This window comes from Sinocyclocheilus anshuiensis, unplaced genomic scaffold, assembly GCF_001515605.1.
Source record: "Sinocyclocheilus anshuiensis isolate Anshui unplaced genomic scaffold, SAMN03320099.WGS_v1.1 scaffold487, whole genome shotgun sequence".
NCBI classification, from domain to species: Eukaryota; Metazoa; Chordata; class Actinopteri; order Cypriniformes; family Cyprinidae; genus Sinocyclocheilus; species Sinocyclocheilus anshuiensis.
In genome coordinates this window covers 1,899,508-1,925,450 of record NW_015548240.1, presented here as the reverse complement: position 1 = coordinate 1,925,450, position 25,943 = coordinate 1,899,508, and the positions used below count along the sequence as shown (strand labels likewise).

The following is a 25,943-nucleotide window of genomic DNA, read 5'->3' as shown; positions in this document are numbered from 1 at the left end:
CGTAAAGACAGTATATTTTTAATATTTGTTTAATGGCATCTTTTTTTTTTTTTTAAGACTGAAGGTGAGTATAACTGATACCAATACTATTGACGTCTCTAGGAAATAGTTATTTTTCCCTAATATTTAACCATTGACTGTATGTAATGTTGACTATACTAACATTACAGTATAATTGAGAGCTATCAATTTTAACATTTATTAGACTTTAAAAAATAACTTCTAATTTAAGTGAACTTAAATCAGTCTTCACATAAACTCATTATAATAGATCATATTTACCTGTGCCCTTCAGCAAGTAGGAAATATACAGAAAATGAATACATTTATCAAACACTAAATTCAAAATTATTTTTTGTTTGTTCTTTGATTAACAGACATAACAGCAGCTGGGCTATTAGGTTATTTGGCTGCTATTACTTTAAGAGCTGCCGCTGCTGAACGTGACGCGGATCTGACACGCATGCTCATAGTTTTATTCACACTTTAATATGAAATGATAAACACCACCCACTGTGCTACGAGCACAGTTTAACGACTGACAGGACAGGAAAATTAGTTTTTGCTGACATATGGCCTGACAACATCTCATCTGACCGCAGTTCACTGTTGTTCTACTGAAGCTGCCTCGTCACCTGTACCGTTTCCGCACTCGTTTGACTAGCTCCTGTCGCTGAGGCAAAATTGTGTATTGTGTCTGAAAAGTCTCCTGCTTGATGTGGTCGTAAATAAAACGCAATTCTTGTCAAGAAAAAAGACACAGTAGCAGCAGTTGTGAGTGGGGTGGCCAACCATAGCTCCGCCCTTGCGTTGACTATTTTTAATGCCATTAAACTGGAAAAATTAATCACCTGCATTAACACGCGAATTTGACAACACTATATAAATATTAAACTGTATTAATTAAGCCAAACACCGGATTACTGCAGTTCATGGAAACATAGCAATTGTTAATAGCGAGAGATACTGCAATCACTGTTAAACGTGTATCTTCACGGGGTTCATTCAGCGGTCAGCACTCGAAACACAACCATAGTGAGAAAACACTTCCCACAAACAGAACCGTAAAAAAACAATCACAGGTATCGCTCAGAATAATGCCCCTCCTGCCCCCTCTCCATCCTCACTTGTGAGTGCTGGTCAGTCTAGCTGGCTAAATATCTTTATGAGGTGAATTATACGACCACCTCAGTGCCTCAAGTGGGAAATTACAGTAGATAAGTAGAAAAAAAGGCAGATGGGGAAGCTCATCAGCTACAGGTTATGATTGCCAGTTTATCTCCAGGGCATAGTGGACTTCCTTACTAAAGCACAATCCATGACCCGCCAGTAACCCTGAACACATACATAAACACACTTTCTGTGAATTCAAAGGTTGATCTGTCCATGTTTTTGCTCATTTGGATGGTCCCTTTTTCAAATACTCGACAACGGTTTGCACAATAGCGCACTTTTCCAACCATGATTATTGGTGATTATCAAACCATGAACTCTTTACTTGTGTGAAAGGGTCTAATTTGTCCCATGCTCCTCTAATTGCATTTGTATTCACATAACACCTATGTGTTTAGTATAGTAAAGTTATATGAACCAGTGATCCTCTTCTCAGCTGAGAGAGCTGAGATTGTTAGGAGTGAAAATCTTCAGGGATATGAAGGGAAACATCACTTGTCAATCATTGTTGTTGTTGTTGTTTTTAATGTCTCCTCCAAACATACATATTCTCCTGGGTGCTGTTTGTTTGCCAGGTGAATGCATAGAATAGAAACAGGCCATCATAAAAGTGTCTTCTTAGTGCACATTTGCATTTATTCATTCTGAAGCTAGCCAAGCAAGAATAATGATAATCTTTTGTCAACATGCCCTCATTCATGCATAAGTAAAAGTAATGATTGTTTTCATCTCAGCATTGTCTAATCTCATAGTCAAGCCAATATTTTTTCGGGCTGTTTTTACTGTTGTTTCAGTCATGTCTTGTTGTAGATGAATGTTAATGATAAATCAATACTTTATGGAAGGTTTTTTTTTTTTGCAGCAGAGGTTTGAGGTTTTATTTTAATTTTTTATAATAAAAGAAATAAAATTGCTTTTTGATTATTTATATGTCTCTAATATAATGCAGACCCCCTATCTTGCTGCCATGCCATATGTTGTGTATATGTTGCATTTTTTTTTTTAAACAAGAAAGTGCATACTTGTTCCCCTGGACGCCCATCTTGTAAAACAAAAATGGAGAAAAAAACAAATGACCTCTTCATTATTTATACATGTGTAGATATCATGCACACGTTGTACGACTATAGCTTTAGTTTCATGAATTTATAAATGGTCTGTTCTGGTCCTCCATCCTCTAATTGAAGAGTTGTTGCTCCAGTGGTCCAGAGGTTCATGTATTATGCATAGAAAACAACTGGGTGCAGGCTACATTATGGTCCCATCATGCTAGCCGGGTCCTGCTGGTATGGGGAGAGATGATATTTCATATAGTTACAGCCTCATTAAGAGGCCACACTAACGGCCAGAACACACACACACACACCCTGGACAGCATGCTGTTTAAGCAACACTGCTGATGTAGCCATGACCCTAGAGATCACTGCTGCGAGTATTGTCTTGTCTCATTGTCATTATGTGATATAAGTGTTGTAAGCCTCAAAACAGCACACGGTATGCTGTTCTGAGTGAAGAAAAATAAATGAAATGTCTTGATTTCTCTCTTGGGAGAGTTCCCAAACGACCTCCATTTCATACTGAGATTTTCTGTAGATAATCAACGATGCAAATACTGCATTGCAAGGGATGTCAAATTAAAAGCGCATAGCCTACCTTATTAATCTTTAATAGGCCATTAAAGGGATAGTTCACCCAAAAATGAAAATTCTGTCATTAATTACTCACCCTCATGTCGTTCCAAACCCGTAAGACCTTCGTTCATCTAGAATCATCTAGAATCAGAACATTACAGTTGCGTTGCTGTCTATGCAGGGTCTGAGAGCTCTCACATTTCATCAAAAATATCTTGATTCGTGTTCTGAAGATGAACGAAGGTCTTATGGTTTTGGAACGACATGAGGGTGAGTAATTAATGACAGAGTTTTCATTTTGGGGTGAACTAACCCTTTAAGTGAGGTTTGTGAATTTTGTGCTTTAAGGTGACCGAGTGAATAGAGTGAAGTTTCTATTCCAATTTGCATAAGCATTATGTGTCTTCCATAACACTGTCTGCATGATGTCTTCCTTAGAAATGTCCTATTTTAAGAGCGAGAGAGAGTGACAGAAGCTATTGAAATGTGTCTATCTGTGTACACCCTGAAAGGCAGCTTGTCATTGGTAGATAGAAATGACAACTGGTGAGAACACATCAATAATTGACCAAGCTTTTATTCATAAAGAACAGGATTATGTAATGAGAAAAGCACTCAAACTCCCTCCTCACACTCCCAGCTCTCATTTGCCGAACCACTAAAGATAGAAATCTTTGCCTGAATAAAGCAAACACGCTTCCTCGTTCCCGATCCTTTCTGTACACAGACTTTAGCTGAACATATGTGTGCGGCAAAGGGCAATATTTACATGTGACAGTCTCTGTGCATTCACCATGACAGCATTAACAGCTGATCTTTAGTTATGTTAACTGTGTACAAAAGACAGAGCTGTGTACAAAAAACATGATGTTATAATAAACAATAGAGAGAAAATCATGTCTAATCATCTATCTATCTATCTATCTATCTATCTATCTATCTATCTATCTATCTATCTATCTATCTATCATCTTGACTGCCAGATTGTACTTTCCTTCATTCTTTCTGCATTTTGTCACTTTAAATTTGTCTTAGATTTAAATGTATTTAAAAGGTACAGTACTCAGACGATTTCTCTGTTTTCTCTAATTTGGCATTAGAAATGAGTTATTGTGCCAGCACATTTATATTTAGATTGGGTCTGAATTAGCAGGATATTTCAGGCTCTTTCGTCCTTGTCCATTTGCATCATGTCTGTAAGCTAAGAAAAGAAGATCTGGCTATTATGACAGCAGGTACTTACTGTACATGCTCAGATATACATCTTGTAAGACTTTCCTCTGCAAATAATCTGTGATTTCAATCACAGATGTTGATAGAGAACCCAGAATTCTGGAATGTACCAAATTAGTTGCTTATTGTATTTTATGATGCACTGTTGTGTTCACTAACTAGCAAACTTCCAGTACTATTCTGAGAGCTGGGGCTAAAGTAGTGTGCTGACCAGACATGAGTTAAATTGTTTAACAAGTGTGTTGTGTGGAACAATAGCAGCCAATCAGAACATACTTGGTATTTAATATACAGTTATGTACAGCATAGTTTGGACCAATGAGATTTCAGTATGATCGGGGCTAATCAGTGTGACACAGCATGAAGAGAAACAGAGCAGCTGACAAAATATCACTAACCAAAACCATTAATATTTCCCTGTTTCTCACAATTAGAAATGCTGGTAATATCTCAAATGCACAGCTAATAATAATGAGTTCTCTGTGAAGTTGTCTTGTTGCTTGTCTGCTGTAAAATGCTGATTGTAAAAGAAGCGAGGGCCACAAAGGCAGCGTGAACAGGACTTGCAATGCGACCTGTTTATTGTTATTAATTGCCCACTGCCGCCCACCGTCCAGGGCCTGGAGGAGTCAGACAGGAAGGGCTACTTTATTTCTCTCTCAGACTCATGCGCAGCTTCCTCAACTCCCCTGTCATCACGGCAATGATTTAATTAAACCAGCCTGCTTCCCTCAGCCTTCTCGCCTCAGACCAGCCTCATGCTGACTGACAACCAACACATTACTATGCACAAGCAGCAGGAGGGGGGCTACGAGCAGATATGAATGTATGAATAGATAGGATAAAAGGATGGAGTAATTGATTTTCTATCTGCTCTTCCATTTCATTAACTGAATAAATGTACTTGATTTTGGGCAGTTTTTTGGCTTGTTCAAGTCAGCCCCTTTGTGCCATTGTTGTTCTTGTCATTGTTGGTTGACTCTTGTTTTGGTAGCATGATAATGTTGCAGAAATATAAGCTGTTTTGTACCCAGTAGAATTGGGAATGTGCGGGTGCGTTCCCATGATCCTCGGCAGTTCTGAAACAGTTCTATATGTCATTCTCTTGTATGACTTGCCTTTGAAGATCTGACAGGAAGCTTTGTTTTGTTGTTGTTTGTCGTGGGATTTGTCCTGGTGTTAAGCAGTGTCACAGTTTTAATTGAAAGTGTGTGTTATCTACAGTTGCACGTATTTACATTATGAATTATACACACAGAGCTTTAAGTTTTTGACAATGTATAGACATAAACCACTCTGCTTTTTTCTTCTTTCAGATGTGATCCATACTGTCGGCCCAATCGCCAGAGGAAATGTGGGCCAGTCCCAAAGAGATGACCTCGAATCATGCTACAAATACTCCCTCAAGCTGATGAAGGACAATAACTTGAGATCTGTGGTGAGTATAAAAGCCTTTAAGACATTACAAACAGTCCACTTCAGACAAGCAACTCTGTGACTCAGTTGATGCTTTCAAGACCGTGTTTTGAAATCTTGAAGTCAGCAAAATAACAGTTTTGAAGATGATTGTACAATCGTGATGTTGCTGTAAGACATGCTCCCTTGTTTGCACATTTTTTGTCGATCGTTGGATGGTTGCAACACAGCCTTTCAGCAGGGCCTGAGGAAAAAATTTTAATAAAGATACAAACAGGCAACATTTTCTGTTGGTTTCCATAAGGGTTTTAGTGGTTGTGCTATCATGCCCTCCTCAGTGACTAACAGTTGCTCTTGTTGTTGTTGCAGCATTAATTCTCACATTTTGTAACATAAAGCAGATCTAAAGCCAGATGTTGAACGTAATTCACACTTGGGTGATTTTTACATGCTTTGTTTTGTTTTAGACAGTCTTTGTCTTTTGATGAAAATATTTCTTAAATGTCCTTAAATATTTCATCATTTCATATTCAGTGCTTCTATTTTATAAATGCATGTTACTGATCTTATTGTGAATAATTCATCAAGCATGTGTCATTTTTATTTTTACATTCTTTTGGCCTTTTTTTAAAATCTCAGTGTCTTCTGGTGAAATGGCACAATACTCTTTGGTACTCTCTCTAAAACCCAATCTCTTTTTACCTTAATCTACCTCAAACTCACATTCAGCTGATCTACTTCCATTCAATAATCAACCGATGCTTAGCATCAAGTCCCAGTCATACTTTTTTCTTAATCAGTAGTCCATTGCACATTACAGAGATCTATCACTACTTCCGTTTCATCATTATTTTTCATTTTAACTTTGCTCTAAAACTGAGAAACCATAATCGTAGCAATTGAAAATAACATTTTGTTGAGAAAATGCAAAATTAAGCCAAATATTCAAACATTCCTGAGCGCACAATTGAACAGTAATTTTGTGTATTTTTTATGCTTTGGTAATCCATTTAGCTATCCGTTGTCCATGTTTTAGTGTATTGTTACAGAAAGAGTGTATCTCAAAAATAATGCTTTATATACTGTATAGGACTTTACAGGTGTGTTCAAACAGGTCAGTTCCCAGCATTATTGACTATGATTGGAATACCTAAAACAATAGTCAAAAACATTTTTAGTGCGTTGTTAATATATTGCGGTGTTATTTTTTCTTGTCATGGTTCTGTCAACAGTATGTTTTAATTGAAGTCTGTTAATTATCATCATGATGCTCGTTTTTTGGTGACATCTTAATTATTGCTTAGGAACATTGGATCAGAACAATTTTAGTTACATCACTTTATTTTGAGTGCAATTACTGAGTTTGATTAGCTTTTTCATTTATATTTAAGTGTCAGGGTCAATTATTGCCAACTAACTGGCAAAACATTTCCCATGAAGTCATGGAAGGAAATGGATTTTTTATTCTTAGTAAGTCATAACAAAGGCGTTAGTTTGCTCTCTAGCTTTTAAAGAACCATGCACACTGTATGTCTTACAGCCATTGAAACAGCTGGAATGGATAAGGCTCATATTTTCCATATTGCAACTATGTTCAGATTGTTTCTCAGCTCTGTAAATTACCAGACAACCTCAGGCTTTAATGAAGCTGGCTAAAGACCAGCAGCTTTGGACTGGAAAGACGTAGAGTCTGATCGTGCGCTGTTCCAGCTGCTGACCCTATCTCCACCATCTGGTGCGCATGAGTTATGGATCTGCTTTAATCCATTGTGGCCACAACCAGAGGGGCCGTGCACGAGACAGACCAATCAGCTCCTCTATCCAGACCAGCAGAGGCCCCTGAGAGGATCTCTCACAATTAGCCATGATGAGACCGTCTTTGCGGGACAAATCGCTAACTTCGGCACTTGATGAACCGCTTTAATCTCACAGTGAGGATGGAGAGGTCTGGCTTTATCATCATTACAAGGTTGGAATGTCGTGGTTAAGGTTGCATGGATTCACTTCCGGTTGCGAGAATTGCGCATGCCTGCCACGAGTGACTGGGAGTTAAGTGCTAATTAGCGATTCTGTTTACTTGGATTTATCTTATGGCGTACACAGACCTTCACCGCTGCAACCCACATAGAAGGTCATGAATGAGTCTGGGGGGTTTGGGATATATATTTACTCCCAAAGCATAGCCCAGAGATTCTTACAGGCCTCATTAGGTAGAACAGGAGAAGCCAGTAAAGGGGCCGTGCATCCTTCACTCTATATTTCTTTCCCGTTACAGTACCCGCTCTCTTACATGCACATTCCACACATGTATTTAGCTTCCCTTCTCTATTTATTTATTCAGTAGTTCACATATTGACGTGAAACAGTGCTCTACGGTGGGACATGTTTAGACAGCTGCTACAGATTATTGCTGCCCGTTTTGATTGACTGATGTCTGTCCGGTGAGTTTTGCTAGCCGTTATGCTCGAGTGCTTTAGTGTATGCACACATTTAGTGTTAGTCGCAAATGGTGAAATTATCAAGGTTCCAGACCGCTTGCCTGGTAGATTAGTGCTAAACTCATTGGAGAATCTGTCACTTAGAAAGGAAGAGTAGTGGATGTTTCTAGAAAAGGAACGGTTCGCCTAGTGGGATGCCGGAGAATTGCAAGGGGATTTGAGACATGAGGGAAAAAAATGGAAAAACTGTTTAAAAAAAAAAACGTAAACGTGCAACAAAAGATGGGAATTGGATGAGCTCTCGAGCTAATCCTTGACAGGATCCTTGACAAAGACAGCCCCTGAGGCAGAGAGAGATCTGAACATGTGCTGCGCAGACAAATTCCCCTTGATTATCTCAAGCGATAGGGACCCGTGAACATATTTTTAGACAGGAGGAATCCAGTGCTGAAATGTTAGTATGAGGACCCTCACTTCCTTGCTTTTCCCCCCTCGTTCCTGAAAGCATAGTTGAAATTGTATGGATACATGAGTGCAAGTTAACTGTGAAAATAATATTAACATAATTTTGTGAATTACAGTGAAACTCTACTGTCATTATTAGTAGTAGTGATTTCAGTAGTAGTAGTGCTTTAGTGATTTCAGTAGTGTTTTACAGTAGTAATGTTTTGTTTCTGAACACCATATGCTGAACTGAATGCTTGTTTTCTTTATCATTATCATTTATACCATTTGTATCACCCTGAATATATTTAGACAGGTGTGTTATCTGCAGGACAGGTTAGAAGGTAAGCATCGATGCGCTTGTCGCTTGCCAACAAACACTCCTGCAGATTGGGATGAGTAATGTTTTACTGGAAGCGATAGCTTAGGGCACATTAGTTTAGCATGACACCTGTGTTTGCTCCGTGAAGCTGAATAAAGGATGAGCTTCATCTTTAGAAATGACAAGCTCTCACAGCCAAGATGCTTAACCTCCAGAATGTGGTTTAACACTTCTTGGACCAGGAGCAAGAGATGGAAGACTCTCACTCTTCATCTCTGTCAGGTGTTGCTGTTTCTGCTCTGTTCAACATTAATACTGGGAAAGATCCGGAGTAAACCTAGTGAGGGTTTGAGAGCAAGGATGAGTTTGATTGTAACATTTCAGAGTTATTGATCTATTACTTAGCATTATTTTATTTTTTAAATATTATGTTTTATTATTTTAAGTTTAAAATTGTAGTTAATTATGTCCTTTTTATGAAATAAAATTGGATTTTATTTCAGATTTAATTTTAGTAATTTTTAGTATTTCAACAAACTTTTGTTTCTGTAAACTACCAATTTCCAGCATTTCTAGTTTTCGTTTAAGTTTTTCATCTAATATTTTTTATTTTATTTTATTTACAATATGTGCATCGATCTGTCTGTCTATTATTCTCTCTCTATAAGTCTACAAACTTTGAAACTTTATGGCTTTTTAAACTTTTTTCTTTTAAATTTTGCAGTTTCTATACTTAAAAAATAGTAATGAATTTCTTTGATTTTCAGTTTTTTTTTTGTCTTCATAACTTCTTCAAACCACACTCAAACCATACCTATATATAATGCCGTACTCTTATTATTCTACTTATTCTACTTTTAGTACTTTTGTGTTTTAAAAGAAGTGTGCTGCTGTGTGTATGTGAGAGAATGTGATTAAAATCCAGCATATCTGGTCACACGGCTCACATGTGAACCCCGGATACACACTCCCACTCCTGTGCTCGGCTCGTTTCTGCGACCGAGTGAGCAATCTGTCACGTTCCCCTGGAGGCCCGTTGGAGCCACATGTGACCGCGCCTGGTCTGAGGACATCAGCAGAGCTAACCGCACTCCAGAACGCCAGCATGGGGAATAGTGGGAACTGTGGCTCTGGCGAAGTGCATTTACCATGCACCCATGAAGCCACAAAATGCTCTACGGCGCTGAGAACCGATAATTTACGGTGGCCCTTGTCTCGATCGGCTGGCTAGATAAAAAAAATTGCTGCCGCAAAGGCCTCTGCTTATGTGCACCGTAAGTGGTGCTCATATGGGCGGTGCTGTGGTAAAATGAAAGGGACGGGTGAGTACAGATCGCAAAATCAGTCAAGATAATAAAACTGTCTGAATGGCCTGGGTGGGAGGAGTTTTGCTTTAGTGTTCTGTCAATAAGTATGAGAGCCAAGAGACATTAAATGCACGACACTTGCTGGGGTATTTTGGGACAGCGAGAGCTTGGGGAAGCAGTAGAGGTTTTTTATACCATTGTTGATGAGAGAAGACTTGATAACAGTGAAGAACAGAAAGAGAATAGAACCACATAGCAGACAGTGCTGCTGATAAAGCATTCACACTTTGTGATTAACCAGTTTGTTAATTGTCAGACTTTTTTTTTAAGCCTGAAGCGCCTAAATCACTGGTGGAAGAATGAAAAACACTTGCTGTTTAGCTACTCTACCGTTCAAAAGTTTGGGGTTGATAAGACTTTAAATGGTTTTGAATAAAGGCTCTTATGCTCAACGCTGCATTTATTTGATCAAAAAACTATTTTACAATTATTACAATTAAGGGAAAAAAGTAAAATAAATTGCTATATGAGAGTCAAAAAAGTCATGTGACTTTCCTCATAACAAATTATTATTTATAATAATAATAATAATAATAATAATATAATTACAAAATAAACAATTTATTATTTTAAATAATTATTTATATGATTATTTATGTAAGTCTTGGATCTAATTATTATTATTTATTTTTTTATTTTTTTACCCCCATCTTGGTGTTTTATGTGACAAAATTAGCATAATCTGGTTGAGATATGGATATTGGGATCTTTTCATATAGTGTTTTTTCTCTCTCTTTTTATACATTGAGGTAGTTGTGCATGTATTTGCATGTATAGCAATTCAATAGTCAACCCCTCAGAGAGCAGCTCATCTCCATACGGGCTTATTGAATGCCTGAAGCAACTCTAGGTGGATAGGTCTCTTGTTTTCATTAGCCATGCCAGCCCGTTCTCATTCCCCTCCTGTAAAAACAGCAAGTCACTCCTGCGTGAGGACAACGCCATCTGGTAGCCATTCCCCACTCCAAAGCGATTCGTTTTCCCCCAAACTCATAACATACCCTCCGGTCTTGACCTTTTACAAAGAGAAATAACTATGTTTACCCAAAACATCATCATCGTCTCATTTCGCATTGATTTTTTTTTGTGTGTGTGTGTGTGTGTTTGCTCATTATATGACATTTATGTGAGTTATTAAATTGCCAACCGTCTTTATTTGTCTTTAAAGAACAAAACCGCCATACTAAAACGGTCTGTTATGAAAATTTCTGGGAAATAAGTGAGATACAAAACAATGAGGGGTTTTCCCCTTACATTTGGCCCATTATGAATATCCGATATACCTCAAATGTCTTTGTTGCACCGCTAATAGTCCCATGAGTAACGGACCTCCTCCAGGTTTTCTAAACCCACAGGGAACCACGAGTAGGTGCTTTCCGCAGTGCTACATCATTGAGATATTTTGGTAAATACGCATTAAACAAACTCATGGGCGGTCTACTATCATTTCGTAAGGAATAAAGAGCCGGGCAGCATTTAGTGGCCTCTCTTTTCCCAGACAGATGTGTAATCATAGCACTAGCTTACTTTTAGATTGTCTCAAAACCACGAATTGTTGATTGAAATACTGAAAGCCCAGCAGAATGAGTGATTGATGGTGTTGTGCGGTGAGATTGAATGTCCAGTTTTAGATAGTTTCAAAGTTTCCATTGGCTCTGTGTTGTAAGATGTGATGATTTTTTGGCCTCCAATTCCACAATAGAGGTGCTCCTAGCACTACCATTTCATTAATCGTAGCATTACGCTTGTATTGTCCATGAAAAGGTGGGAGATGGGAACCCCTCAGCTTATTTTCTTATGTATTTAGGGTCGAGAGACTTTACACCTTGTCCCGGAGGAAAAAAAAGGCTTTGTTTAATCTTGAGGGGATTTCTCAAATATGAATTCTGTCATCATTTACCCACCATAATGTTGTTCCAAACCTGTATGACTTTTGATAAATGTCTTGATAAAGATTTTAACTGTTTTTGTCCATACAATGAAAGTCACTGGGGTCCAAAACAACATTAGACCCCACTGACTTTCATTGCAGGCATTTTTCAAAATATATTTTGTGTTCCACAGAAAGTCATACAGGTTTGAAACAACAGAAGGGTGAGTAAATGACAGAATTTTCATTTTTGGATGAACTATCACTTTAAAGCCAGCACTGCTAAATGGTGGGCTGACCACATTATGGGGCTAATGCTAAAGCGATCACAGGTGATGACTGGTCACTCCTTCATTTAGCTCAAAGTCTGAATTCTAATGCGGTGTGACTGGATCAAGGCTATTTCACTCCTGAACGAGTGCACCGCGATAAGAGAGCTAATTCTTTGATGCAATCGTCTGAGGATAGAAAATCAATGGCAATATTATTACCTTCACTGTTTGGGAGCAATTTCTGACACCATCTCATTTACATGGTGCTTAATCGATGCATTTCGAGGGGCATGCATAATTAATAACCCTACTCGTGCATGAGGTAATTAATAATTGAACTGAATGATTTTACTCAGCATTGTACCGAAGCGCCTGTGGAAATGTTTTATTGCATGAACATGTCCAGTCATGTTCCAGCTTATGGTAACAACAACAACAGAAATCTCCAGAAAACAATATTATAAACACTCCAAGTGCAGGAATGGACCCCTAAAGAGTTTTATCACAGCACTTAAAACCATTGTGCCACTTCATAATTTATGCATTTAAATGTTCGCATGTAAAACCGCCACCCCATCTGCTCTCGCTTTCAGGGATTCAGCTCCCCGAGTGATTAATTAATGTGCATTTATGTGCTTAACGGATCCCGCAGCAACTTTCTCTCCGGCCCTTTCCCCCCTTTTGCTCATAAATTATTGTCACTGTACGTAAGTGGCACCGGCTTTGTTTCTGGAATAGCTGTGAGTGGCATAAAGCTTTTATTGTGGGTGTGCACTGGCAGATCGTAAGACCGCTAAGCAAACCGCAATAAAACTTGACAGTATTGAAGGGTTTATGGGTAGATCCATATAAACTCTCTGTTTTATTCTGTGTCCGCTGATCGACTTTTAATGTTTCTTTACTGGAACACTCCAGTGTTTTCTGGGATATTGAACCGTGCGATGAGCTATAATAAGCGAAATTATAACTTTTTTAATTTAATTATTTTGCTCACACTGCTCACTACATTGCGGTAAACTTAATCAGGAAGAGCATGAGACGCAGCCTGCCGCTTTGTTTCCTATAAGCCATATGCGTGAAGATGAGAGCTTTGGTAATGAGCAGCAGATTTGAATGATGATGTAAAATTACTCTGCTTCAGGACCTTTTTATCTCGAAACGCTCTCGTGTTTATTGTTTTAATATCAGCGCTTTCCCGAGCAGCTGTAATGGCGACGCCGTGCTCTCCACCGGAGTCAAAATGCGCCCCCTCCAGACTTATGCGGCCAAGTTTGTTCCCTCTGCCCTACATAGAAACACCTGCATGCATCTAAAAGGTTAATTAGAGTGAAGCTTTAAAAAGGTCACGGTGTCACTTAGTGTTGTCTTTGCTATTTATCTGATCCAGAAACACAGCCAACAGTAAGCCAGTTAGCTCCAATTAGGGCTGTGGCATTCGGGTTGCCTAGCACGTATTAACGAAGATTTCGTTTGTGATTTCTATAGTCACCCTAGCTCTGAATGTGACGAATTTGTGAAACTGCAAAGTGGGGGCATCGGTGCATCCCTTGACATTTCACCCCGACAATCCAGGAGCCATAGTCAGGTTTGGTGTTGGTCTGAAATATGGAGGTATGTAAAATGTGACATTTTACTCCAGCGGTCTAATCAAGGCTGATGAAGGGGCATAGTGGGGGAAATAAAGCATGTAGCTAGCATGCGGGGTGTGGCTAACTGATTACGAGCCTCAGGGAGCCATCTGTGACTATGTACTATTATCTTTCTTCTTTTTGGAGGTAATTTTAGAGTATGTGGGGGGAAAAAAACTGGCACTGAGCTATGTGCGACAAAAGTGAAACAAAGTTTGAATCGGAAAAGTTTATGCCAGTGGACTTTCTTCACCTAAATGCACTTTGCTAGGCTTTGATATGTGGTGTCTGTCAACTTGTCGAGTGAATTCTCAGAGGAGGAAACTTTTGAGATCATCTAGTGAATTTCAATTGTTTGTATTCCGCTGCCACACCACAATAGGATCGACAGCCATGAGGTTGTCAGTGGAAAATGTTGATTAAACAGATGTTGGTCTCAGTGGCTCCGTGGGAGACGAGAATTCCACAATGAGTGGATATTAATTAGACATTACCAAGGGTGGGTTTCACATTTTGAAGCAAAACAAGAGACTTCATTTCCTTTGTGTTTCACAATGACACATGGCAAGAGAAAGAATTCTGTGTGCCAAAGTGATTCCCTATGGCTCGTATAGACAGAGAGATAACACATCACATGTGGTCATGCTGTATAATGCAAGGCTTTTTATTAAACATATTTTAAACAAAGTTTAATTAAACAATTAATAGGTATTTTTTAATATATATATATTTTTTTATTTGGAAAGGAATTCATTGTTTCCTATAAGTTTGGGTTGGAATACAATGTCCCCAAGTGTTAGAGACTTAATTCAGACTTAAACATGTATGAATGTCATGACTTTTTAAAACAAAATATCAAACCAAGTTATTAGTAATAGTAGTAGTAGTAGTTTATTTATTTATTTGGAAGAAATAGAGCACATGCAGGCAAAACAAACAACTATAAAACCATTGTTCAGAAATAAGATAAAAGGTTTTCTGTATTAGATGTTTAGTTTTGCTTTGCTTTGTTTTCTGTTTTGTTTTGTTTTCTGTTTTGTTTTGTTTTGTTTTGTGTTTTTTGTTTTGTGTTTTGTTTTGTGTTTTGTTTTGTTTTGTTTTCCCTAAGCCAGGTGTACACTGTGATGTGATTTTTTTTTTTGTTTTGTTTTGTTTTTTGGGGTCACACTTTATTTTAAAGTCCGATTCTCACCATTAACAAACCATTAACTATGACTTTTGCCTCAATAAATCCCTAATTGTCTGTTTATTAATAGTTGTTTTGCATATTTGTTGCATACAAACTGGTATTACAATTTTTAACTAAACATCTCTTTCTGTCTCACACATGTAGACCATTGTAGCAACAGTGGCGCTGGGGACTGCAACCCAAAATGGATTCGGAAACTTCAACTGAGGCTAAAATTCATCGTAAATGCAATTAATTGGCTTTCAGTGAGCATGTCAAAACAAGCAATCTAAGATTGACGATTTTGCCCAAGAACGAAAGTAATCTTTTACGATTTCTTAAATTGCTGGCCTAAATCAGTGTGCACTAGGCTTCTGCGGTAGAACCGACTGCCATTGAAATGCACGACCACAGAGTATAAAACCCCGAGGAACCCTGTCTTAAAAGAGGGAGGGATCGTTATTTATCAGAGCCCTGGTGAGAGAGGAGCAGGTTTCATTCATTAGAGACATTTGGTCCTGAGATATATGAAGGTCTGTCAATGTGCGTACTGCTGCTAACACCTTCTGACAGCCTTCATCCCATGGGCGAGGCAGATTCACCCAGCTGCGAAAAGTGCAAGAAATCGCCTAATCAGTTCATGCAGCCGGAGTTCCATCTTGTCATCGTTATCACGGCCGTCGGTGTTGATTGCAGTGTGAGAGGATGGTGTGAGGTGCAAGAGGTGGTCTGTCCCTGGTGATTGTTTTAACAGATTGGTTTTCCTGTGGCAGTGGCGAGGTGGTCAGGATGAGTTCTTGTTTACATCATTACAGATAATTAACAGGCAGAAGTAGAGCAGCGGGGAGCAGACGCCGGTGGGGCCGGACCTAACTGACACGTATATGCGCGTGCATGACAACGGTAGCGATGTCACTGTTTTTCCCACAGCGGTTGCCGTCAGAGTTGCTCACCTCCACAAGTCATGAGTCCAGATCAGCTGCAGAGAGCCTGTCTGGATCTGAATGATTTGATTAGATAATCAGAGCGCCGTCAAGCATGCGAAAGCCCGTCTTTGTCTCATACCCGTCTCCTAATTCTTCCCTCCCAGTTACACTCTCATCATTACACTTCAACGCAGCTACGCATGGGGGCATTTTCAATTTAATGCTCGCAGATGGATATTTTAATTATTATTGAATCAACCGTAATGGGGCCTACGAATCTGTGCATTCTTTATAATGCATTGAATTAAAGTTGCAGGGTGTGACATGGAACACGACACCACCACTGCATCAGACAACTGCTCGACAAGTAAGGAAGGGAAAAAGTAGCCAATTATCTCACACCAACAAATAAAGGGTTTAGTACTTGCTTGTTTTTGTACATGGAATTAATGTTTTTCATACTTTTCCCATAGAGCTGAATAATGTTTTCCTGGTAACTGTATTTTAAAGAAACTATTGTAGTTTCCAGAGCATTGTAAAACAACTGATCAATGGACAAACTCAGTTTCACAAGCTCTGTTATTATTATTAGTATTATTATTATTTATTTTATTTATTTATATAGTTGTTAAACAAGTAATTTATGAACAATCTTATTAATTTTATTTATTTATATAGTTGTTAAAAGTAATTTATGAACAATCTGTTTCACATGTTGTAATTGTTGTTGATAATAATTACAGTAATAAGAATTTAGTGTGTGTGTGTATATATACACTAAATTAGAAATGTATTATATTATATACTATTATTAGTTAGACAATCTTTTTCATAGTAACAATAATAATAAGTATTATTACTAATTAATAATATTTTTATTGTTTTAAAATAAAAAATTTACAGTTTTTGTTTTAAATATTACAAACAAAAGTTTGAGCGCACTTGAGTGAAATCATGTTTTTCATGATCTTTGATCTATATTCATATTGTTAAATTGATGTAAAAAAATAAATGTATATTTTGTAAAATTTGATGACTTGTCTATTTTTCTAAATGTGCTCATTCTTTTCTATAATAACACTGAATGAGCAGGTGTGTCGAAACTTTTCACTGGTTGTGTAAATTTAAATGTTGATTATGACAGTAATTTAGACTAAGACACACCTGTGAACTTTTTACCTGTTTCGCAGAGGTGAGTGTCATCCACGCTAGCACTATGTGTATAGAAACAGGTGTCCGTGGTAAATTTGCACCTCCAGACTCACACAGATTGCTTTCCCGCAGAGCTGCTAAAGGCCTCAGTGGTTGCCTCACATCCTGTGACATCGTGCTCCATATGCACATTAATTTATGCCTACCACAGCCGCTGACTCAGAGAAAGGAGGGAAAAAATGCACCGGCACATCTTATTAGATTTCCTTTGTAGTCCAGATATCCAGTGTTGGACATATTTAATAACCCTCAGCTAATTATAACTGCTTGTTATAGTTTTGAGCAAATTATTTTCTGGAGGGTAGTGCTGACAGGTGTGCTGAGTGATTTCTATGGCTTGCTGCCATTTTCGGCAGTGTTGACAGAAATGTGGACAGAGGAGTGGGGTCTTGGGGAGTTTTGCCGAGGGGAGAAATAACCTGGTCTTTGTTCGGTGCTTGAGAGACCTGGAGCAATAAAGTACCTCAGCTTTTTTTTTGGTTGAGCAATGATGTACCAAATTAGGTTTAATCACATTACAAGGTTTTTATCATGTAACTGACATTTACTCTTCAACAGTTTTCCTTTGATATGGTATCTCGACGCATTTGAACATCACATGGAGAAAAAAACAAAAAACAAATCTGCCATATGGCTAGAATACTCAGCATTGACTCTTCTTTTCCGCTTGCAGCATGCTCAACACATTTCCAAAAATAATGTCAATATTTATATAATTTTTATATCTAATTTTAAATAGTGCTGGTTTTTCTCTCTCTCTGCAGGAGGATTTCTCATATTTTAGTGCATTGCTGTATATAGCTTTCGTGTATTGAAAACAAAGCCCTTCTTTGAAACCAAACGGAATCCTTTGACATTTAAATTGGCTTTTCATATAATATACACAGACGTTATGCAGATTATACATGTATGGTGAATGTTAATTCTGTACACACAGCTTGCATTTGTCCACGAGTGTTAATTCTCCCATAGACAGCAGTGCTACTTTTGTGTTTACTGCTATTTCCCTCCAGGCAGAGAGACTGAACATTTTCAATTCCAAGTAAGTGATGTTTACGCCTGTAATTCTTTAATCACACCCACCGCCCCAGCACATCACCAGGTTTAGTGGCATTACCATCTCTCAAGGTCACTTCTAACAAGAAGGTCTTCACTACGCCTGCACACCATTGATTGGCTTGCAGCTTCAGCCGGGCACAAAACAAGGTCTGCTCTCACATTCATGAGGGAGCCTCGTCGCATCTCAGCCGCGGTTATGAGAGACGCGGCGAACCCTAATGCAGAAGATGAATGTAGATCAGCCCTATATACAACCATGAATACCAAGAGAGGCACCACAATCCATCCTCATATATCGCTTGTGTATTCATAGAATAGATTTCACAGCTTTAACTTGGTTTTCTGTGGTCATGCATAGGGATTAGACACAAAGATTTCTTTAAGTTTAATGTGGCAAAGGAATGGGTTAAAAATGAGAGTTCTTTTGTTATTTGCTCACCCTTATGTTATTCCAAACCTGTACGACTTTCTTTACTCTGTGGGACACAAAAGGGACATTTTTGAAGAATAGACTGTCAAGCTCCAAAAAGCACCATAAATGTGTTGTAAACGTGCTCCATATGTCTCATGCAGTGTTGGGGAAGCTACTTTGAAACTGTATGGCAAGCTACAAGGTATGCATTATTTAAAATAGTTCAAACTAGCATTTAAACTACAGTCAAGCCTACCCTCAGGAAAATATACAAACAAAAAGTATAAAACTCTGTTAAAGGGGTCTCTTGTCAGGATCTTTTAAATTATATATTTCTCAGACTATTTGATTCAGCAAACAACAGTATGTAAAGAAAATATTTTTTTCTTTAAAACTTAGAACAATTAAAAGAACAGCATTTTTTTTTTTTGCAATGCACTATACATTTTTCTAACATTATAAATGTCTTTACTGTTACTATTGATCAATTTTATATGGAAGCCCGTTTCCGCTACTGAATAAAAAATAAAAAAGGTAATTGCAAATTTTTATCTTGCAATTCTGACTTTTTTTTTTTAATCAGAATTGCATATGAACTGTCAATTCTGACTTTTTTTTCTCAGAATTGTGAGATGTAAACTCTTAATTGTGAGTTATAAAGTCAGAATTGAGAGATTTTTCTTGCAATTCTGCCTTTTTTTCTCAGAATTGTGAGATATAAACTCACAATTGCGAGTTATAAAGTCCAATTCTGAGAAGAAAAAAGGCTATGTTCTCAGAATTGCCAGTTTATATCTTGCCATTGTCTTTATTTATCAGAATTGTGAGTTTATATCACGTAATTCTGACTTAATAACTCACAACTGCGAGTTTATATCTCACTTGTGAGTTTGTATCATGCAATTCTCAGAAAAATTAATTAAAAAATATTAATTTCTTTTTTTTTTTTATCTTGCCAACCACACACTTTTGATTGATTGTGTTTTTAATTTACACTAATATGTAAACAACACCCTAATTTTAGTTTATAACTCAGTTGAAAACATAGTGATATACAGCAGTTTAACTAAATGTTTTCAACAAATAAATAAATCACTGTTTCTTACGTGTCTGCCATTGACGTCAAAGCCTGCTCGATGCATCAAGCAGCATTGTCTGCTACAGCAGAGGTCAAGATGTTCAGTGAAAGAGAGCAGCATGAGCAACATAGCCACTTTTGTAAAATGTGAAAATCAATGTAAAAATGGAATCAGCTGTGACCACTCAAGAGTGCCTGTCTTTCCTTTTTTTAGTTTGATCTGGCCTCTAAGATGGTTGTAATGTTATATTTATGTCCTCTGTCACCATAGCTCACTCATAAAATGATGAGCCGTGTACCAGTTATTTAGCATGTAATGAGATTCTAATATGTGAAATTGAGCTCAGAATAGATCCGAGATTATAGATATTGGTCTTTTTTGGCTCTCTGCTCGTTAACAGACTGACAGCCCTTGAAGTGAATCCGCACTCCTGATCTTTAGAGGTGATTAAAAATTATATGGCACATTTCCATTAATCTGTCATCTAATGCCCTGCTGATGAGTTCTTGGTGTAGTTTGCCAGGTTAACCATTCGTCTCGTTGTCAGACGGTGACCTGAGATTGTAAATGTAAATGCAAATGTACGTTGTTTGGTCTAAGCACATCTTGAAGTGAGGATTCAGATCTCTCTTTTCTATTCACACAGAATAAATTTGTTGCATAATTTTTACTAATTAATAAGACAAGTACATGAAACACAATGTACAACGTTCCCTCTTCAAAGGGAAGGTCATTTCCTGTGTTAAGTTTCCACTATGAGCAGATCAGAGCATAGAGACGCCCGTGGCATATTTCTATAGTAAAACCTGTGATCCGTGAAGCGTAAAACCATCAAATGTCACAATGGTTATATTAGCTTATAAATGTGGCTAGGAAGTCATGCAGAGAGAGACATATAGGCATCTTACTGCATGTACTGCTTGTAATAAATGAGCTGAACGTCGCAAGCCAGAGTCGGCATCTGAGGTGTCACGTGGCCTTCTGGGATACACAATTTGTCCTGTCCTTACCTAATGAGGCAAGTGCATTCAGACAGCGAGGTGTTGATTTGCCCTCTGTTTTGCTGCTTTTATTTTATGTATTTATTTGTATTTTAAATGTAGTAGCTATGGTGCTGAAGCTAATGTACTGTATAAGTGGACAGAGAAATGGTCGTTTAGAGATTGTGTGAAATGTTGATAGCCCTCTATTTTTACATGTAATAAATAAATAAAAAGTTGTTTTTGTTTTCTTAATAGTATTTGAGCAGAGTATTGTCACCCAGACAAGTAAAATAGTAAGGCTTTTTTTTGTTGTTGTTGTTATTTGAGGGTCACATTGAATCTGTCTTAGAAACCTTTTGCTATGCCTACTTTTCACACGGATAGATGGTAGGTAGGTAGGTAGGTAGGTAGGTAGATAGATAGATAGATAGATAGATAGATAGATAGATAGATAGATAGATAGATAGATAGATAGACCCTCAAAAACTGTATGTATACAATATGTATAACAATTTTGCCCTAATAAGTTAGTGTAAGTTAATGTAATTGGTTGCCAAGAAGACAAGAGTGTCAGTGAAGAGCTTTCTTCATATGGTATGTGAGATGTGACAAAAACAAATAAAAATCAAGGTAAATGTCACTTGTCAGAGGAATGTTTTATTGTGTATAATTTTCAAGCAAGATGTAATTTTGTCAAATAATGAAAACAGTGCTTACTTAGCAAGAAAAACACAGGTGATTTGTTTTAGACAAAATGAAGTAAATTAGTATGAAACTTCAAGAGGATTTATTAAAGGGGACATTAAAATGGTTACATCATTCCAAAACTGTATGACTTTCTTTTTTTTCTGTGAAAGTAGGGTCAAAATGCTGTTTTGGACAACATTGATATTGACCTTCATTGTACTGTATGTACAAAAACGTTTCTTCAAAATATCTTCTTTTATGTTCCACTAAGAAAAGCAAGTCATGCATGTTTGAAATGACATGAGAGTGAGTAAATGTTCATTTTTTTGGGTGAACTATTCTCCCTTTGGGCCAAAAATGCTCATAGTTGAAGGGACATCCATTTAACAGAATGCTTTAGTAAGATATTCTAGGCTATATTTACTCCATAATGAATTACAACCTTCACAACTGCTGTTAACAGTCTTCTGTGTTTACTTTCTATATTTTTGTTTTTAGTTAACCCACAATGTCTTTACACAGTTTTCTATTTTGATGTGTTTTGCAAACCATCATTATACATAACTGATTACGGACTAGTGAGGCATGAGATATATAAAGCGATAGGGGTGATGCTTTTCCTGTCCCTCTCCGTATGCTGTGTTCTCTGAGGTGTCTCTCCAGCAGAGCAGAGCTGATTAGGGACTCAGTGGGAAGCGTGTGGGTGCCTGGCCGAAAGTCCCCTCTTATTGTCTTAAAATGGCTCCGAACTGTGCAACTCTCAGACGGTGGTCTGATTATGGTTCCGTGATGACTTTTTTTCCCTTGTAGAATTTTTCAAGTGCTTATGACCCAGTCGCTTCGGCTTTCTATAGTTTTGTAAATGTGAGATTATTATCGGCCTTGACTTGACACAATCCATCACGTTCATTCTTGTGAAATGTAATTAAATCACTGAAGTTTCACACTAGCTACATCTGAGTCGTAATTGAAAATTGAATGGCTAAATCTGGGTGTTAATTAATGCGTCATCAATATTCATGGCGATCACCTATAAAAAGGTTCTAATGTTTTTTTTTAATATGACATTTTAAAGACACGCGGTTCCTGCAATGAACAAAAAAACAAAAGATGTTTGTCTGAAAGCGTGCCACACATGCATTTGGCCTTCTCACGCAAATCTCTCTTTATCCACGAGGTATCGGCGGCTCGACAATGCCGCTCTATAACGTCATGTATGTAGGCTGGGAGACGGGGAAGGCACTGGGCAAAGTGGCTATAATTCATCGGAACCACCTGGTGATTCCCCCAGTCACCTTCCTGTTTCCTGTGTGCCAGATGCTTCTTGCATACCCAATCAATCAGCGGTGCCGAGCTGCTGCTTACCACGGCCGACCTTGAATCACATTCCCCTGCTTCTGCGTTTTGGGGTCTCGTCCGGGAGCTTATTCCCTCTTCAGTGTTTCTCATTTGGAGACGCACCTGTGTCCAGACCCAGATAAACCGTGTCCTCCGAGACTGCTCAGGGCACTTCCCTGCCTCTCTGGAAGTGCAACAAGTCTGTACTCTGGGAACCCCAGCCAATCATGAATCGGCCATGCAAGGTGATTTAAAATGCATTGGAGGAAGGAAGGTATATAATTATGTTTCTCCAAGGGGAATCGGCTTAATAACCGGCTATAAGACAGTCAGCTTTGTCGTAAGATTCAGGCAGAGTTCACGCTTTCTGAAGCTACTGTTTATATTCGTCTTCACTCATGGATATTTAATACTCATTGATATTTCACAGATGTTGACAAAAGCTTAATCTGTGCTCCAGGCAGAAGTCATCCGAAGCAAAATTTGTTTTGGCAGCAGAGCGCCAGTTTCTGAGCGGTTATGGAATACCTGTCTCTCCGTGCCGCACGCCTCTCCCACGCCTCACACATATTGCTACGAGGCATTTAATTCACACAATTCACACTTAAAACGGATACTCCACACACAACAGGGAGGCTTATGACGGCTGCTGGAGTGCAAAAGCTCAAACACTCCACGTTTCTGTGGGCTGACAGGCTCAGTCGGTAATATATGATTGTGACCCTTGCAAAATGATTGGCTTCGTTTTGCAAGTGAGCTTTAAATATGTTAGTAAGTTAAATACAGTTACTTCTTTTCAGCCTTCTAAGAATATCAGCTTCGAGCCGTATCGTTTTTACCTCGTTTCCAATCAATGTTTCCTCAAGAGGCGAGCTACTTTTCATCTGAAGAGCAAATGACAGAAATCAAATATGAAAGAAGCATAGAAAGGAATGTGTGTTCTTTTGGAGTCTTTGAAAGTGATGCTTGGCAGGTTCGAGCGTTTTTGTAGGGAAATTGCATCACTTTCCTGCTTAATGTTTTTTGGCTATTTTTGATGGCGTGGAGGTCGGGCTCTGCGGTTCCACCTGACTGCCGGTGGACATCCATCCAGAGCACCTGGGCAGGGTGAAGGAGTGTGTGATGCCAGTCTGGCCTTAGGGTCTGATAAAGCACTTCCTCCCCTGAAGGTGACCCTCACTCCCTGGAAACTCTGGACCCGTCGGCTGTCAGCTGTTGTGGACCTGCCACGGTCTATTAAGCACTTTAATGATGACCACTGCCAGGGGCCGGCCTGCACAGCATTGCATGCGGACTGGAGAGACCCCTCCTTCTTTTCTCTCTCCTTTGACTCTTTTTTTTTCACCCTCTGCGCTTCTTTCACCACAACACTTTATTTTAGCCTTTTTTATTTCTTCTTAATCAGAACAAAATAAAATGGTCAGTAGTTTTTGAATGCAGATCTACTTTTGTTTTCTTAATGTGTTTTGAATACAGAAGATGAAGGGCTCTTTTTTTGGACTAAATTCAAGTGATAAATCAAATGCATCAAATTTTATTTCCTTGTAATGGGATAGCATAACAGAAAGGAAATGAAATAACAATTGGGTTTGATATTTCATTTTTAGAATCAATCCAGTACAGCATTGTCATAATTAAAAATATAGCTGAATGTTCAAATGATGAATTAAAAGCTTAAACTGCCTGTTCAGTTTATGCATCAAAAGCTCAAGCTGATGACAAATGATAAATCAAGTGCAAATTACACGCTACATCAGTCATGTCAGTCAATGCACATGGTCGGAGTTTATATGAAATTCAGAGACTGTAGTGGTGCAAATTTTGATTAATCTCAGTGACAAAAAGATTGGTTCAGATTTGTTCAGTGATTCGGTCTCTTAGTTGGCAACAAGATTGATTACAACCAACCTGAATGAGAAATACTCTTGTTCATGAGCAAAATGCCTAGTTTATTCAGTTTGTTTATTCAATTCAACATTTCATTCACTTTGAATATGCTACTTCCTATTTCTGCTTTTTAGTGATTTTTTTTTATATTCATTGTATACTGTCAACTATTCTTTGTCCTACCACTATATAACATGTTCTGCTGATTCACGGATCCCACACCACTCACAGATATTAAATGCATTGTCTAATCAAGTTCTGGGTCTGCCAACCTAAAGTTTTTATATTGTCATTCTTTCCCCACGTCCCTCCTCCATTTTAATGCTCCGCCCACCTTTCCGGATTGGCTTACCTGACATAGCATATCATTTTCATGTGGTTTATCAGTCCGATCTGATAACAGTGCTGTACTGGATTGATTATGGCAATAAATGATCGAAAACAACGCCACACATGTGGCATTTAATTCACACATTTAACCCTAAAAGTGCAAAAGCTCAAACATTCTGAGGTTTAACAGGCTCAGTCAGTAATATAGGGTTGTGAACCCATGTGTGGCTTCATTTTGCAGTTTGGACTTCTGAATCATAATTTGAACATATTTAAATATGTTTAATTATAGCAGTGCTGTACTGGATTGTTTGGGTCAATGAGTTCAATATTTCTTTGTTACAGTTAATGCTTCATTGAAGCAAAAGAATTTGTATATAATTGATTGTTTTGCACATTTGACTTATTTTTTATTTTTTTTATTTAAGCATTGAGAATTTTGGTAAGAAAAAAAACATGATTATGTTGTGGAAAAAGGAAGGAGGCAGAGTGGAAAGTAGAGAGGTATAGAATTCATGGTTCTCACACATTTATTCCCATTCACAGCTTGCCACAAAATAATACTGTCAAAGGGGAAGAGTAAGACTGTGAAAACAGCTTTGATCTTTCTGTGGCAGGTGTTGCTACTCAAGACTCACAGACTTGTGGGTGAAATCTCCTGCTGTCATGGATGTTTTGCAGCACAAAATCTGACTGAATGGATAAAGACTGGAAAATAACGGTAATTTTAATTTGTTCGACTATTTTATCTACAGCTCATTAGAGGTAGAATTCTTTAGTGAAATAAAGATGATATTTATTGAAATGAATTCGAATTAAGGAGAGAAAGAGAACGAACGAACGAACGCATGCACCCACGTGCGAGAGAGTGATTGTGAAGCATTGCAAACAAGCTTGTCGGTTTAATTACAAAAACTGCTAAGTTATCTCCTCATTGCTGAGAAATATATGTAGCTTTTAGCTGTTGTATTTTCAAAATTCACGGGGCGGGGGTTGAAAACCAGCTCCTGAATGTGCAATTTCTAAAAAGTTTCCATCTCAATAAAATGCGAGCGCATACAGCACGCC

The 25,943-nt window shown here is 38.1% G+C and overlaps 1 protein-coding gene across 1 annotated transcript in view; it reads left to right on the top strand.

Moving 5' to 3' along the window:
* Positions 1 to 25,943, top strand: part of macrod2 (mono-ADP ribosylhydrolase 2) — a 606,396-nt gene that overhangs the window by 401,230 nt on the left and 179,223 nt on the right. The window contains exon 6 of the mRNA XM_016442374.1: positions 5,354 to 5,475. Coding sequence (XP_016297860.1) covers positions 5,354 to 5,475 — 122 coding nt within the window. The remainder of the gene's footprint in view (positions 1 to 5,353; positions 5,476 to 25,943) is intronic.